Raw genomic sequence first — 12,894 nt, forward strand, 5'->3', positions numbered from 1 at the left:
TGAACGACTGCTGTCATGGCTGTTGGTAACGTGTGGGTTGTGTGTAATATGTCTTAATGGGCACAGAGGGGAGAGGATCATTGCTTTGAAGTCTCTGGTCTCTCCTGATTTTTTTTTTTTTTTTTTTCCATGAGACTTGCAGGGAAGTAGCCAAAGCATTCAGCGGAGTAGGTGGCAGCATGAGGAAACATGATCTGTGACTTGCCAGTCGTGCACATACAAGAGGCACGTAACACTTGTGTGAGAGCTGCCTTTGCAGGGACCGTGCAAATCCTGTCATAGGAACAGGCGAACAAGGGAGGAGCAAGCTCGCACAGGCAGGAATAGTTGTAAATGTGTGTTTTGCCGAAATGCTGCTGCTGCTTTTATGAGATGAATAATTAATATTGCAAAGCTTATTGTTCAGAGTGGCAATTTTCAGGTCCTTTGGACGGGGATAGAGAGCTGTTGGAAACGTAAACATCTCATCTCGCAATTTCTTCAGCAGCGTGTTGTGCCTTTTATTGTTTGGATCTGCCTGGGAGTGGCTTTAAGATCCAGTAACCTGATCTTTTATCACTCTTGGAGGCTTCCTTTTCTGGTATGCCCTGATGCATTCAACACATGTCGGTATTGTACGCGACCGGCAATCCGAGCGATTGGGGCTCACTTTCTCCGTCTGCGAGAAACGGCAAATCATCCGCTGGTGAGCCTTTCTGAGACCTGCCGGCGGCTGCAGCTCATTGCTGCGTGGCTCATCAACTCCATTCCACAGACTGGGAGCGCTCTGGATGACCCAGCGAGGAAACGTGGACGAGATCCTATCTCGGGAGTAAAGACTGGCTGAGAATGAGAGAGGAAAACGCCTTTGCTTTTCTTTAGACTGATGTGAGAAGAGCCCGTTTCTCACAGGGGAAAACAGAGCAAGGCTATGAGCGATTCCAGGCTGTGCAGGAGGAGCAGGGACTGCCTTTAAAAGCAGTTATTCTGTTACTTGTCTGAGAAGCGTCAGCAGATGGACTTTGGTTTCAGTGCTGCGAATACTTGAGTGGCTTTGCATGTTGGAATACAAGCAGTGATCTCTTTCATTCCCCTTCCCCGGTAGATTTACCTGCTGAAAAATGAGTGAGGAAGCAAAGGAGAAAAATGCTAAACCAGCTCACAGGAAAAAGAAAGGAAAAAAGGTAACTCCCTGTACAGACAGTCTGCTGGAATGCTGTTTTTTGACTCATTTTGTGTTCGAGCTGTTTGCTTCTGGGTGTGGAGTGGCTTTGGTTTGATAATTTGTTTAGAATAAGGATGGTGGTAGAATCAGGATGGTTCTGTTTATGCTAGATGCTGATGGGTGTGTTCTTTGATGGAATCAGTATTACCATTGCAACTCGGTTGTTTTGCATCATTTCAGTATTCCTGGCTTTAAATATATGTTAGTTACAGAATTTCAATGTGATTACAGTTTTCATAGTGTGTTCCAAACACAGGATTGCAAACAAACAGGTATCTGAATGAAGCCTTTTTCAAAGGAGACACTGATAATCAACATGTGCTCATGCAAATGAATATTCTGGACATGGCTAAGCAAAACAAGTTTACAATAAGCATTAATCTTATAAAAGCTATGGTTTTTGCTGCATGTCACTTTGATCAGTTTTATGTATTTTTGGGGCTTGAAAATACTGTGGTCAATAAAATTCTGGAATAAAATTCCAGTTTCAGTGAGACCAATTTGTCCTATGGCGTAAGCCTTTTGCCTGAAACTGTGCTTAAAAGACAAGTTTAATTATTACCTTCTATGTTGCAGTTTTTTGCTTTCCTGATAACCGTGTAATTTCTACCTCCCACTTGGAAATGGATGATTTTCATGTGTTTATACTCAAAAAACAGATTGCTAAATCTAGGAAGTACACTTCTTCAGCTTTTTCTAACTTGTTTTAAATATTAACTTGGTTTCTTAATTTATAATGTGAATTCCCTTGACTACTGTAGAAAGAGGCATCTGAAGGGTTTATCATTGTTGCAGAGAATATATTCAGACTCCCACCCTTTATTTTCTGAGCATGTGTTTGCCTTCCTACCATATGAAAGTGTATGACAGCCTCATCGTTAATCCATTTCCTTGGTGAAGGATTCAGTATAGATTGTTGAAAAAGCAAATTAAACCATATTGGCCCTTCTGTTCTCCCAGAATTGCAAAGAGCAGCTTTGGAAGAAAGCATGGAAAAATATAATTGAAATCACTTTTAATGGTAAACTAGGATACCTTCCTGTTATACAAAATGTTTCCGTCCGGCATGATAGGTTTCCTCAGGACTATGAGATACATCTACACCTAAATTCTGGGGTGGGTTTTTAAATTTTGACTGTTAATATTTTTACAGTGTTATAGAAACTGTTTTTATGGTGCCCAACAATGTAGCTATAGTTTTGTAGCACACACCACTTTTTATGGCTGAAGCTCATACAGAAGCTAATACAGATCCAAGTATTCTAGAGGACCAACCCAACAGCCAACAAGACAGAGCAGCCCAGGGGATTTAGGATTAAGCAAACTTTGGAGTCTGACCTGCTATTCCAGCAATGGCTGGTCACAGTCGACTTGTATTGTCACCTAGAAAAGGTGATGTTTCTGTGGGCACAGCTGCCCTGCCCAAATCCCCCGTCTGGTGACTGGAGCGGTGTCACTGGTCTCTGGCGGTGGGTGGAGGAAACAATGGGACACGTTTACATTTGTGAGCTCCTGCTGTGAGCGGGGGAGGCCAAGGGCACAGCTCTGGCACTCACTCGTGTCTTGTGAGGTAATGGCAAAGGCTCCCTTCATGCCTCCAGCCTTCGCCCCACGAGCTGCAGCCAACACCAGGGTGTGACTGCAGACCTTAGCGCTTCGACATGGAGTGGCTGCAGCTTCTTAAACCTGCAGGAAGTGGTGTTGCCCTCCTCGGCTGGATTTTCCTGTGTGCTGTTGGAATGCTGGAGGCGGCTGGGATGCGTTGTGTCGGCCTGGAGCACGTTCCTCGTTGCACACAGTGCACATTAAGGCTGCTTCGGTGTCAAGTGTTAGACATGGGCTTGGCCCAGGATGGCCCGATGGGAAGGGAACTACTCTGTTTTAAATAGGCAGCAATCATTTTTCGGTTTTTAGTAGAAATTTTCCCTTCTTTTCACAGTGTGTTTGGGGGAAGGTTTTAAATTTATTGTTTTGATTCGGAAGATGAATCCCTGAATGGCCAGTGAAGGTGTACTTGAAGAGCATTACTGAGCTAACCAAGAGGAGTTAGATAAACAAATGGTATTTGGCTGTAAACTCCTGAGCCAGGTGAAAACTTAACTGGGTCTGTGATTCCAGTGAGTTATGCCACCTGTCCATCCTAAAAGAAGCTATCCTGAAATGGGTATTTCCTGCCTTCCTGTTCTCTTCAGATACTTCCTTTCTTGGCAGCTGTGCTTTCTCCACATTTAGCCTTTGCCTTGCCTTCTGTCTCATTTATCTCTAGAGCTGAGTGGTGGCAAGTCTTCCTTCTGCTCTTTGACTGCTGGGGTGCTCATATCCCATTCCCTCTTCATCCACTCTTGGTTTTCCTGTTCTTACACAATTTCTGAAATAAATATGCAGGAGGGGCAGCAAGGAAAAGGTAACACCATTTGCTACAGGGAAAATGCACACAGAAGTGTGTGTTCAGATTTTCCAGAGTTTTATGATTAGGTTGTACCTCAAAAATAAGCCTTTACATGGCAAAAAGGGTCACACTTCTGAGAATAAAGATGTGTAATAGCTGTGCATTTTGAACACATTGGCCAAAGGAACAGATTTTCAGCAAGTATGCTGAAAATACCAGTCATGGCGAGGAGGATACAGATAAGAAACCACCCAGGAGGTGTCACTGAGATTTGTTATGAAGGATGGACAATTTAGATGAAAGCAGAACAATACTTTGTTTCAGCACTGTGGTATTCAGTGGGGATACAGCTTTCAAAGGATGATGAAGGTATCACATCAATATTTATTGCTGAGGCTACACTGAAAAGTATTAGCTCTGATGGAAGTTGAATTAGTTTCTCTGCTTCATCCTTCAGGGTTCCTCCCTACCAGCAGCCTCTTGTGCCTGAGCTTTAGTTGTCCTGCAATTTCCAGCCACATTTCTATAGAGTCAGTGTTTTGAAATTGTCAAGTTGAATCCCAAGGTGTTATGGAGGGGCTTTATCCTGTGTGTTTGTGTCATCACTTTCCAGTAAATTTTGGAATCTCAATTATAGGAGAGCATTGAACTCGGCTGTCACTAGAGGTGTAAGATGTGTTTTGCTTTTTAACAAAGGAGTATTCTTTCCTCTTTCCCTTTAAACAGCAAGAATGAAATTAGCCATGAAAATTCTTTAGTCCTCTGAAGCTTTAAAAGATAATCAGAAGTGCAGGAATAAAAAATAAATTAGACCAGCTCAAAACTTCTGTAGTAATTTTTTTTTTCCACTTCATTTCATGGTTATTTTCTGGGCACCAGTCACTTCTGAGTAGTGGGAAATTTCACATTAAACTCTCATACCCAAAGCTTTGCTGAAAATGCATATTTTTTGTTTTAGGGAATCTCTTGTTCCCCTCTTCCCCTGGCTCCTCCAAGATCTTCAGAAAACCTGCACAATCACTGTTGCTGATGTCTCTCAGTGTATGTACTGTGTAAATCAGTGATGGAAACTCCTAAGAGAAATGTGTAAATAGACTTTCTTCTTAAAAGTACACAGGAGAGAGCTCATGCTGAACTCTTAAGGTCATTCTAATCTGTTTATTAATTCACCTGTCTGCCTCGCTTAGTTGATCACTGTAGCATGATTTCAGCATTGTGTTCCATTGCTTTCTATCAAGGATGAATGCCCTGTGCAGAGCCAGCTGCTTATGCAGCAGGTTGAAAAATCAGCATTTGGGGTCAGGTTGCTTAGGGCAGCCGGCATTGTTTTTTGGACTAATAGGCAGTTTAGCTCAATCCACTTTTCTTGAGCCAACACCCTGGGCTCACTGCACTGGGAACACACTTTGCAATCTCTGCCAGGGACATTTGCTCTGTCGTAACTCCAAGGTTTGACTCAGCAGCATTAGTGGCAGTCTCCAGAGGGGACTCTTCCGTTGTGGCACACTGCTGAAAATGTGGTCAGCAGCGTGTCTTTGGATGAGAAATTTCAAGGGGCAGAAATTTCAGTTTGTCTGGGAGCAGGTGCTGAGAGATCAGGGGCTCCTGGGTATGATGAGCTATCCCCCACTGCAGTATGGTCTGGAAGAAGAGTTGTCTGGTGGACCTGGATCAGGTCCTTTACAAACGAAGCCTGTCTCTCCTGAAATGACATCAGTGATTTCAGTGGAGCCAGTATCAGAGGGCCTGAGCTCTAAGCATTTCATCATTATGTGGTCAAGCGATTCGTCTCGGTGTGTACGGTGGCAGTGGATCTTCTGCTGCTCACAGTTCAGCACTGGTGAACACCAGTTTTTGTCATGATGAGGTCAGCAGTCGTGCTCTGTTTCTGAGATTTGTGGTGGTGGTGGTGTGCTTCTTTCAAAGCTGCCTTTTACCACTAGATTTGCTAATGTGGTTGCTTCAGTTCCCATGCATGTTACTGTTGTCGGGGGAGAGTGTTCACTGCTGTTTGCTCCCACTGGAGGAGCACTCATTGCTAATGGTAAAGCAAATGCTCATGGTAGACTTTCCTGAATAGTTTTGTAGATCTTAATTTATTCATAAAATTAAGTTATTATGTGGAGTGTTAATTGATTTCTAAATTTGGGTTGTTCCTGACATGCTGAGAAATGAAAATCTGCTTAGATTTGTGAAACAAAATGCAAATAGACTCTATAATGAAACCATAGCTATTCTTGTCTTGGTAAATAAAGTTTATACTATGTTGTTAATTTCAAGTCTCTATGGATGAGGAATGGTTCTTATAGATTTGAATTTAATTATATGGCGATAGTCTTAATCCTTAGTATGTCAATACATCCTATGCTGAAAATTGAATTTAGTGCATGATAAATAGATTTGGGTTGGCCTTGCTTGCAAATTTCTACTTGTTCAGCTTTAGCATCCATTTTATTGATGTTATAGATTTTTAACCTCACATTCTTAGCAGATGTATTAAAGAGGAAACAAAGCACAAAGAGCCCCTGCAACTTCTGGAAGATACTCCTCATTTGCATGTCCAAATAGTAAATGCCCAGGAACAGTGGAATGGAATAGTTTTCTATCATTATGACTATTCTTAAACCTAATTGTTTTCTAAAACTTTAGGCTTTAAAATAATTTTCCCTTGAATCAAACCCATTTACATTTTCTTTCCATCTCAGTTTTCTGAACTGACAGAGAAAAATTAAAATGTATTGATTCCTGTCACCCTGACTGGAAGCACTTTGGTACATGGTAATACTTTGGTCTTTTATCATACTGGAACAAATAAAAGCATATGTAATGGAAAGTTTAAAATCTTATTGTTTTGAAAGTACCCATTTCAAATGTCCCTTTTCCCTGGAGAGAATACTCTAATTGACATTTTCCAACTTTGGTAGTATTAGTCAGCAGCTCATAGCCCCTAGGCATATATGGTTCAGAAATTGTAAGGAGAGGTTGTTATAGTCTATATGAACTGAAACAGCGTGGCGTATTCTGTTACTCATGTTTTTAACATAATTCACTCTGGATAAGTGACAGAACTTGTAACCTGAGTGACAGTCCTTCCATCTTGCTGCTCATTTGTCACTGCTGCTGAAAAAACAATGGTTTTTTTAAACATGCTTTTTTCTTTTAACAGAGGAGTCTTGCTGTTTGTGAGAGAACATGAAACCTGAGTGAGATTATTGGATCCTGTGACATACATTCATCCTACAGTTCTGAGCTTCTTCCAGAAAATTCATGTGTGACTAGTTCTTGTCTTTCTGATGGATAGGTCTAAGAAGTTGAAGCACAACTGTGGAAAAGTGCTTCAGTTGATTTTTTTTCTCTTCACCAAATTCTGCCCCTCTTGTTGCGATCCGCTCCTTGTTTCAATGAGCCATATTTCCAGCTGCTGTAGGAGCAGTCATTTCCCCATGCTGCTTTCTTTCTGTGGGCTGTGCTGCCTTCCCCCTTTTTGTTTTCAAATTTCTCTTTCAACATCTCCTCACTGGGTTTCTGAGCTGTTCCTTCCCTTGAATGACCCTGTCACTGCATGTCCTCCATCAGGAAGTTGATGGCCTTGAGTCCAGTTGTGGGTTGAACCTTCTGTTCTCTCAACACTTCCCTCATGTTGCGCTGCCCCCTTACAGTGGGTTTTCCATCTCCAGAGCGGAGCCCCGTGTGTTTACACACCTTCTGTCACCCACAGGACTGAGGCTCCCCCAGGGGTCCATCTCCTTGGTGGCCCGTGCAGGGTGGCAGAGTGGGAGTGCAGTGGGCAGTGTTCCAGCGTGACTTGGGTCAGTGCTGGCGCCTCAGCTGGAGGACTTCCAATGTCTCCTTGTCCACAAGCTGGGCACTTACTGTCCAGGCCAGGTCTCCTTTGCAGTAAATTGTTTTAAGTACAATTAGGTTGCAATTAGATTTGATTACACAAAGTGGGTTTGAGCTGCAGGAGGCACAGTGGATCAGCTCCAGTGTCATCCTGCAGTTCTGCAGTCATCAGTGGGACAGGGACCAATACAAAAGTTTCTGTAACAGTCTTTATTAAACCACTCTGTGAACTTCAAATTATTTTGGATCATATGGAGACCTTTCCCAGGTTCCTTAGAACCTGAAAGGCCTCTCTTCAGTCTCCTTTTTCCAAACCCTGAGACTGATGCAGCCATGGAATTCAGTAGGTCTTAGTGATAGCACCTAGGTAGGTCTGGTAGGTGTTGAAGTGCTTATCACAGTTATATAATGGTTGCCACTTAAGTTAAAAATACTTTGATCGATCTGTCAATCACAGACTGAGAAAACTAACTGCATCTGGGCATCCCCTTTGAATTCCTAACAAGAGCCTGTATATCTGCATAACCCTGACTGAGCATGGGCTTGTTCCTCAGCCTCCTCATCTCATTTCCAGCTTGTGGAGGTGGTGTTGGAACCTGTGGCTTTCCTGCACCTCTGACTGACTCCAGGTAGAGTAGGGGATGGTGCTGTGTAGAGTTCTAGGGTGTAGAGAGCCAACACCCTGCTAGGAGGGAACTACTTCTCTTCCCTCTTTCTCTTGAAAGCACCAACGTATCTTAGCAGGGAAGAGGCAATTACAGAAGTAGGCAATTAAGGGGTTTAAGGTGAAGAAGTAGATGTTGCTGAAGCTGCCTGTTAACTTCATGTGCTGAAACCAGGACACCGTGCCTAGCAGTTGGCTCTTTCCCTTGTCAGAAAGGTTTACCTTCAGGATTTAGATCTTAATGCTGTATAAAAATGTTTTATTAAATTGGTGTTTGATGAAGCTTTTTGGTATCTGATCAAGCCAATAGTATAATGAAATCTCATTGATCACTCTTCTAAGGACCTCAGACTTGACGTTTGGAGTATGAGTAATAGTAACATGCTTTTACAGATACAACAATGATTGCCACATTGTCTCCCAGTTATTTTCCAATTTGCTAATGGAGGTGCAGGTTGTTGCATTCCATTGATTGCCAGATGCTGGTTCAGTCAGTTGAAAGTATTTGCTGGATAAATGGCAACAGGCATGAACTTTCCTGTTCTTTCATTCCAAAGACAGAATGGGGCAAACTTGGCATTGTTCCCTTAGCATGGAAGGTGAGGAATTAATTGGCTAGGTAGGGTAAAACGACACATGGATATTTTCTTTAGCATTTCTTTGTAATGTAATACATCCCATGTCTTACTATGCCTAATTAAATGGCATAGCTAAGTATGTTTAAGACACTTAAAGTGTTACCATCAGAGACTTATTTCAGGTTTGTGCTCACAAGAGATTGTGTATGCTGAGAATTCTCTCTATGTGCATTAGCAATTTGCGAATATAAACAAGGATTGATTTGTCTGAATAACTTTTTACAGCATCTTGCATTGAGAAGGGGAATAATGTAAAGCAATGTGGTGCCTCATATTCACCAGTAAATCTGTTTGATGGTTTTGTTTAAAACTGCTGTTTAATGGGAATAGTGTACTTCTTTGGTAATAATGGCTGTATAACCATTATGTATTGCTGGGGTTTGGGTGACCTTCTTCTAGTTTGGTGTAAGTTTATATTCGTGTCAAACAGATCACTGCAAGATGTATTCTTCCTCTGGTTTTGGGTGTGTCATTCGCAGAATGATCTGTAGTGAACAGTTTTATCAATTTTGGTCTCAGTGCAATAATATGAAACCCAAAAGGTAAAAAGAACACCAGCAGTACAGTTTGGCTCTACTACCTGCTATTTGTGTGATGTCCCCAGATGGTGTTTTTAAGGAGATCCCCTTAGCCAAGGAGTGGTTGCTGCTTTTAAACAAGGTCCCATCACTAATTTCTGTTGGTTGGTTTCTAAATTAGAAAGAATCTTTCTGAAAAGCTCTTGAACATGTTGATAAGACCCTTTTAATCTGAGTGATTCTAGTGTGCTGGGAGTTTTTAATTATCTTGGAATTTGTATCAGGGGTGGGGTGAATGGGAGAATCTGGGAAATGAGGGAGGTGGTGGAGGAAGTGGAAGGAGAAGGTCCGTCCATGGTGGCATTTCCTTGGGCAGCAACAGGGAGAGGACACTCACCCTCCTTGCTCATTTCCAGCATTTTCCTTTGGCTGGGGCGGTGCCTGGGCTTGTTTGCCTCCTAAGAGATATGGATATAATGGTCTTGCAGCCTGTGAGAATAAATGGTGCTTGCTAAAGCACTCTAAAACAGGAGAGGCTGTATGTGGTGAGGATGAAATTCATCCTGATGGAGATGGCCCTCTTCAGGCAAAATCTCAGGGATGCGAATGCAGAGCCCTCAGGCAGAGTGCTTGGGATGCACGGGTACTGTCTTCAGATGGGGCTAATGCTGTGCAAATGATGCAGAGGGCTCTTCCCCTTTTCCCTGTTCCCCTAAACAGACCTGTAATTTCATTTACTTAATTACTGTTGTGTGTGCTTGCTTAGGAAGCAGTATCACTACTAATTAGTAATTAATATTTGCAGTAGAATGCCAGCATGGAGTTACCACAGGGGAAAGCCTCCACAAATGGAGTGATGTCACTTGGAATGGTTTTCCAGCTGAAAATTTGTTATCAAAGATGGTCTGTGTAATTCTAGCAGCTGGTTTCACTCACATTCTATTGACTCTGAAGGACACATCCCAGAGAGGGGTTTTATTTAATAGTCCTTTTATTATAGAAAAGACTAAATATGGGGATGTCAGTCCACCCTAAACCGTGGTGAGATTTAGCTATTTCAGTCATCCAGGCAGCACAAATTTAAGCCTGTTTGGTACAGAGTGGTTTCTCACATCACTTTTCTTGTCTAAATTCAGTTTTCAAACAAGTGTCCTTTAGAGCATTTCTTGCTCTTTGTGTGTTCATTGCCTAAATCTTGTACAGCTCCTTCAACAGAATAAATGAACTGATGAGTATGAGTGACAGTGGAAGCAATTAACCTCTTTCCTTTCATTGCTACCTGTCCTGCACTGTGTCTCTTCTTGCTAGAGCCCCTTACACAGCAGTTACATGCAACATCCTGGCATTCCTTGCCACTTGGTAAGAAACAATTTTCTGTCATTAGGAACATCAGCTGAAATAGATTTGGAAGGCAAAAAATAGGAAAAAGTATTTCTTACGCAGGTGAAATGAGTAAATAGCTCTGCTTTTGTAGCCAGAAGAGTCATTCTATCTTTCATCATTCAGTCCCAGCTGACAGTGAAGCTGTATATTATTTCAGAATGCATCCATGGAGCATAAAAGGATATTACAGACCTTTTCTTAAAGAAACGAGTATTGTGAGTGTAATGATAGTTTTAAGTAACAGAAACCAGGCAGGTAATGCGTATAGCAAGGAAGATAGGGATCTGAATCAAAATACAGCTTGAGTTAGGTCATTCCAGCTGGCTTATTTTACTGATATTTTAACATGAAAATAAAAGGTATTTCAGGTATGGTGCTTACTGTGGTAATGTTGTCATCACCTACTAGCAAACTATTTGAGAGAAAAGGTTCCTTATTAGCTATGGCAAACTTGTGTTAAATATGTTTGATAGGGTTTTCACAGTTTTGCTCTTAAAGCAGATTTCAGCAGCCACCTCTTTTTTTTGTTTGTTTTTTAATATACAGTATGAGACAAATATTCTAAAAATGTGAAAATGATGAGGAGTTTTAAAAAGATGTAAAAATATTGTTATGGAGCCTCATACTGACTAATGCACTAAATTTAGCAACTAACTAGCTTAATAAATGAAAATATTTGAAGATCAACTGCTGGCAATTAAGATAAAACCAAAGAGGATGTCTTTTCATCCACAGGCATTGATGAAACTGTACGGAATAATGAAGTATTGTATTTGCAGTCAGGGCTGTAGGTGATTTGTCTGAAAGCTAAATTTTTAAAGTGGAATAGTGGCCTGAAACATTCTAATTTATGATGCTATTAAAGAGAAATTAAAGAGGAAATCCAAGGCTGACTTTTCAGAGCAACTCTTAAACAGGAGCATAACTTCTTTTATTGAATTTAGGAGTATAGTTAAACTCAAGAATTGCAATCTTTTTTATGCAGCCCTCAGATGGACCAGTTTGAGCAGCCACATAAGTGGTGGTGTGCCCAGATTTGTGCTGAGCCTGCTAACATCACCACATTACTTGGCAACTTAGTACTGTAAGAAATAAAAATCAAGTGAACTATCTAGAAACACGAAAAATGATCTTTCAGGAGAGAGATTTGAAATTGTCTATAAAAAGTTCCCAAGCCCCAGGAACAGGAGCCCGCGGGTGCTGCGTGAAGCCTTTGGAGCAGCCCCAGCCGGGCGTTATGCAGTATGCAGGTTCCTTCTGCATTGCCCCCTAGCGTTGTCTTTAAAACAGAAACCTAAAGAACCCAAATGAACCCAAATGCAATGAAACTGAAAAGTTACTGCTCCCACCTTAAATTTTTCTCTTGGCTGCATCACACCTCTGTACTTATTCTTGATGCCATGTCTGTTATGTAATGGGTTCAGCTGCGTGCTTCTGTTCCCTGCTTTCCCTGTTTACTTGGATGTAAAGTAGGTGTCCACAACTACAAATACTCTACTCGCTCTTCCCAGGCATCTTTGTTACAGCCATGGCTTGACTTTCTGATACAGGGATTTCCTGTTTCTCTCCATGCCTTCCCCTTTGTATTACACACACACATACACATATTTAGCGGAGAATGGTGTCCTTCCTACTCCTTGTCATGTTTCAGGCTTTTCATTTGTGAAAATCTATAGCTTTGCTAAATGAAAAGATGTCTTTATAATGAAATATTTCACTCTGAACTGTATAGCCAGCCTTTGACTTCTGTATTCACTCACAATTCTGCTTTTAGGTGTTGGCTGCAATAAGATCTTGAAAACAGAGTTAAGATGTGGCCCATCACTCTGTTTTTCACTTCTCTACACATACATATGTATTTGTAAGGAAGCTCCATTGTGGCAGAACTGGCCCTAATGTCAAAGTAAATGCAAAGCAGTCAGGGCCAGTTTGGAGGGGCAGTCGGCAGCCCTTTGTGGTGACCTTGACAGGAAGAGAGCTCCCGTGGGCTGCAGCATCCGACTGTTCCCTGTACTGCAAACTCTGAGTGAGAAGAAGGCAGTGCAGATTCTGCCTAATTTCTGGAGTGGGTTTTTTTATCATCGGATTGCAGAGCCTGGTATTTACCTGATTGTAAACCAGGTCTCATTTTCTGGAAATTACATTTAATGGAAGGAACCTATCTACTTGATACTGGTAGATTGCTTCCAGCACATACCAGCAAACGTCAGTAGCAGTAAGGAAAAGGAGGTTAGCAGTCTAGAAAAGTTTGAGTA

The 12,894-nt window shown here is 41.7% G+C and overlaps 1 protein-coding gene across 1 annotated transcript in view; it reads left to right on the plus strand.

Annotated features, from left to right (window-relative positions):
• Positions 1 to 287: 287 nt before the first annotated feature.
• The window catches only part of ANK3 (ankyrin 3), a gene marked incomplete at its 5' end in the record, with an annotated part of 290,725 nt that continues 278,118 nt past the window's right edge, over positions 288 to 12,894 (plus strand). The window contains one exon of the mRNA XM_082286216.1: positions 288 to 1,163. Coding sequence (XP_082142342.1) covers positions 1,101 to 1,163 — 63 coding nt within the window. The remainder of the gene's footprint in view (positions 1,164 to 12,894) is intronic.

Source organism: Coloeus monedula, assembly GCF_965178545.1.
Source record: "Coloeus monedula genome assembly, chromosome: 8".
NCBI classification, from domain to species: Eukaryota; Metazoa; Chordata; class Aves; order Passeriformes; family Corvidae; genus Coloeus; species Coloeus monedula.